At 46.0% G+C, this 4242-nt stretch overlaps 1 protein-coding gene across 1 annotated transcript in view; it reads right to left on the bottom strand.

The window, feature by feature from the left end:
• LOC105511557 (dnaJ homolog subfamily C member 25) overlaps positions 1 to 1496 on the bottom strand; it is a 22720-nt gene extending 21224 nt beyond the window's left edge. Inside the window, exon 1 of the mRNA XM_011941721.1 lies at positions 1098 to 1496. Coding sequence (XP_011797111.1) covers positions 1098 to 1433 — 336 coding nt within the window. The 5' untranslated portion in view covers positions 1434 to 1496. The remainder of the gene's footprint in view (positions 1 to 1097) is intronic.
• Positions 1497 to 4242: the final 2746 nt, after the last annotated feature.

Here is a 4242-nt window from a genome sequence, read left to right as displayed (position 1 = left end):
CCCAGCTACTCAGGAGGCTGAGGCTGAGAGAACTACTTGAACCCAGGAGGCGGAGGTTGCAGTGAGCCAAGATCACACCACTGCATTCCAGCCTGGGGGACAGAGCAAGACTCTGTCTCAAAAAAAAAAAAAGCCCCAAATGGGTTAAATACATATAAATACATATAAATACATATTCTGTCAAATGAAATACATATTAAATACATATAAATACATATAAATACATATTAATATATTATTAATATAATATTATATTATATGTATTAATACATGTATTAATATGTATAAATACATATAAATACATATTCTGTCAAATGAAATACATATTAAATACATATAAATACATATAAATACATATTCACAAAATATTTCCTACTAGAAATTCTCAGAGTTTTGTACCCAAGTCATTAAGCACCCATTTATGGGTCCTATGGAAAGGGGGGCGGTTCGTACACTTATCATTTAATCCCCATAATAACCCTGGGAGGAGGTATCATGGCCTTAATTTGGCATATGAAGAAACAGCTATTCCAACATATTAAGTCACTATCCAAGGTCACACTGGGGTGTCACAGCAAAGAGTCACATCTGGTTTCTTGACTGGTTGTTCATTGCTCTTCTCGGTGTTTTCTTAGTTCCTAAAACCCAAGCTAAGTGTCACCATTAACACTATTGCCAGAAACCAAATTTCTGTCCTATCAAACTGATGCGATCACAGCTGTCAGTCGATATTCCACACTTTCCCTGTTGTGGGCGACCCCGGATCCCACTAATAATGATCACCCTGCTTTTGGAATGTGAAATGCACGTTATTAAAATATTTTCACGAAATCGTAAGATGACCAAAGCTTTGCATAACAATGACTGTCACAAAAAGGAGGAAGACGAGGAGGTTAGCTGTGCCGCCTGAGACCCCAGGGGGCCGACTCGGCTCTTTCACAGGGCCATGTGGGAAACGTGAGTATCTTAAAGGTCGCGGCGGCGGATGCGCTCAGTTTCGGAGTCACAGAGGCCTACTCTCCGCGGCCCGGGGTCGGAAGGCGCCGTGCGCGTCCCGCGGCCGTGCTTCGAAGCCCCTCCGCTCCCGCAGGCCTCACCTTGAGTGTCTCATAGGCGGTTGCCACCAGCAGGAAAGCCTCCTCGGCGCTCTGCGGCGTCCGGCCGGGGCCCTCGTCGCCGGGCTCCGGCCGGTAGCGGTCGGGGTGGTAGCGCCGGGCCAGCTGGCGGTAGGCCCGCGCGATCTCCGCTTTGCCCGCCGAGCGGCTCACGCCCAGCACCTCGTAGCAGTCCCGCGTGCCGCAGTAGAGCCCCTCCACCAGGGCCCCCGAGGGCCGCACCAGCAGCAGCGTCAGCAGGAAGGGCGCCAGCAGCACATACGAGCGCCGACCGGCAGCCCCAGCTGCCCAACCGGGAGACAGCAGCGGCGCCCCCATCCCCAGCCTCGCTGGCGGAAATGCCACCCCAGAGACTCTGCAGCACTCCGCCGCGGGCCCGGCTCGGCCGGCCTGGCCCCCAGTTCCACGTCAGCAGCCGGCGCCTCCGCGCAGGCGCACAGGGCGCGCTACAGCAACTACTTCCTTCGCAACCGGTTGCTAGGGAGAAGGACGCCTCAGCCACTAGGCTGCTTCCGGTGTGTCACTTAACGCCTTCCCAGTCCCAGCAGCTGTAGGATTTGTTTTTGGTCGGACTTGCGGGATGCCTCTGTCCCAGGAGCGCTTAGGCGGGGTGTGCGGAGCGCTTTCCCTACCACAGTGCCCGGCACACGCGGCCTTTTCGACATCATCACTTGACCTGCTGCAATAGATTACCTACCTGGCTCTCTTGCGTCCCGTTATCAGCTTCAAGAAGATTTGCACGTACGCCTTTAAAGCCAGCAGCCAGCCCCAGACGCCTTCCTCTCACTAACCCCATGCTGCCGTTCCAAACGGAAGATGAATTTAGCAATTCTAGGCGCTGCCAGTGTACTAGATAGGGACCCCGCAAATTCATGGCCATCTAGTTCAGTTTTTCTCAGTCTCCACACTATTGACATTTTAGACCAGATAATTCTTTGCCTTGGAGGGGCTGCCCTTTGCATTGTAAGATGTTTAGCAGCATCCCTGGCCTCTCCACACTAAATGCCAGTAGTGCCACCACCCCCAGTCATGACAATCAAAAATCTCTGTACGCAGGTCTATGCGTCCATCCTGGGTTATGCGTTCCCGGGACAACCTGCTGGGCTGTGTCTATTTCTCATCTCAGCCCACCCGCAGGCAGCCGAGAGCCTGGGAAGCTGAGCTCGCTCTGCTTAGTGCAGTTCTACTCTCCCCGTGGCCTCCCGAGTCCTGAGGGAGGATGCTGCCGGTTGTTTACGCCAGGAGGGGTTTGCCCCACCTGTGGCCTCGCTGCGGAGCCCTCTGTATCTGATTCTGATTAAAAAAAAAAAAAATCAAACTTCTACATTTCATTTTTGTATCTCTTCTCGGACTCTGCATTATGTGATTGAATATTTCATTATGAAGACAAAAAAAAAAAAAACTCTCTAGATATTGTCAAATGTCTGCCGGGGGTAGGGTTGCCAGAAAAAAATACAGGATGCTCAGTCACATTTGTTATTTTTCTCTTTGTTTTCTTTTGACACAGGGTTTCGCTTTGTCGCCCAGGCTGGAGTGCAGTGGCACGATCATGGCTCACTGCAGCCTCAACTTTCCGGGCTCAAGTGATTCTCCCACCTCAGCCTCCCAAGTAGCTGGGACTACAGGCACCCACCAGCATGCCTGGCTAGTTTTTATTATTTTTTTTCATAGAGACATGGTATCGTTTTGTTGCCCAGGCTGGTCCCAAAATCCTGAGATCAAGCGATCCTTCCAAAATGCTAGGATTACAGGCGTGAGCCACCGTGCCCAGCCTAAATTTGAATTTCAGATAATTTTTTTAGTATAAGTATGTCCCAAATATTGCATGAGACTATATAGCAACATAAAAATCTTTGTCTCAAAAAATCTGTTTCTATCATTCACTTGGTAACTGTTTATTGAGTCTCCACTCTGAGCTGGGAACTGTTTGTTAGGCACTGGGGATACAGTGGTGAGCGAAGTAAACAAGAAGCTCGACTTCAGAGAGCATATATTCTGGTGGAGGATGACAGTCAGTAACAAATAAACTTTCAGACATAATCAACTCTTTTAATAAAGTGAAATAGAATACTGACATATAGCATTATATACTTATAATACATAATGCATATACATTATAATTTTGTATTTCTCATTGAATATCTATATATCTCATTACATATATATGTCTCCCTCATTACATATATTATATGTGTGTCTATTTCTCACCTCAGCCCACCAAATATTGCATGGGACAATATAGCAACATATACAGTTATATATGTAATGAGAGATATACATATATAATATATGTAATGAGATACAAAAATTATATATAATAAGATAACATAATTTTGTGTTTCATATGCTTATTTACATTTGTATCATACATATGTTTATATATGCTTATATATGCATTATATATATGCTTATATATATAAAAAAATGAGAGAGATAAAATTAATGGAAACATATGGGAGGGTCTCCTAACCTGAAATTATTAGGATCAAGGTCAATTATGAGCATCAGTTCCAGTAGGAGTTGACAGCTAAACTGACTTTGGAGGACAAATAGAGAATGGTTTGAAGGATGTGAGTTAGAGAGCAGTTTGGACATAAGGGAGTGTGAAATAAGTACCAAGAAGAGAAACAAGCCACTGGCAAGAGAAAAATAATAAAGCTTTTCAAAAAATGAAAAGCTATGAACTTGAAAAATGAACTCCTATATGACTAGGAGTAGAGGTAAGGAGTGCAGGAGATGAAACTGAAGAAAGCCAAGTTGCGAAGGGTCATTTTATCCTGTGTTGAAGAAGTTGTTCCTTATCTTAAGAGCAATAGAAAGCCAATATGGGGTCTCTGAGCAAAAAGTGACACCTTCGGATTGACATTTCAGAACCACTACTCTGCCTGGGAAAATGAGTTGGGATGTATCAGGAAGACCATTAGAAGACAGTAATAAATGAGTCCAAGTAGCCTGTAATCCCAGCACTTTGGGAGACCGAAGTGGGTGGATCACCTGAGGTCAGGAGTTCAAGACCAGCCTGGCCAACATGACAAAACCTCTCTCTACTAAAAATACAAAAATTAGCCAGGCATGGTGGTAAGCACCTCTAATCCCAGCTACTCAGGAGGCTGAGGCTGAGAGAACT

The sequence above is a fragment of the Colobus angolensis genome, unplaced genomic scaffold (assembly GCF_000951035.1).
Source record: "Colobus angolensis palliatus isolate OR3802 unplaced genomic scaffold, Cang.pa_1.0 Scaffold103, whole genome shotgun sequence".
Taxonomy (NCBI): domain Eukaryota; kingdom Metazoa; phylum Chordata; class Mammalia; order Primates; family Cercopithecidae; genus Colobus; species Colobus angolensis.
Note: the sequence above shows the minus strand (reverse complement) of the source record. Positions and strands in the feature narration are given on the sequence as shown.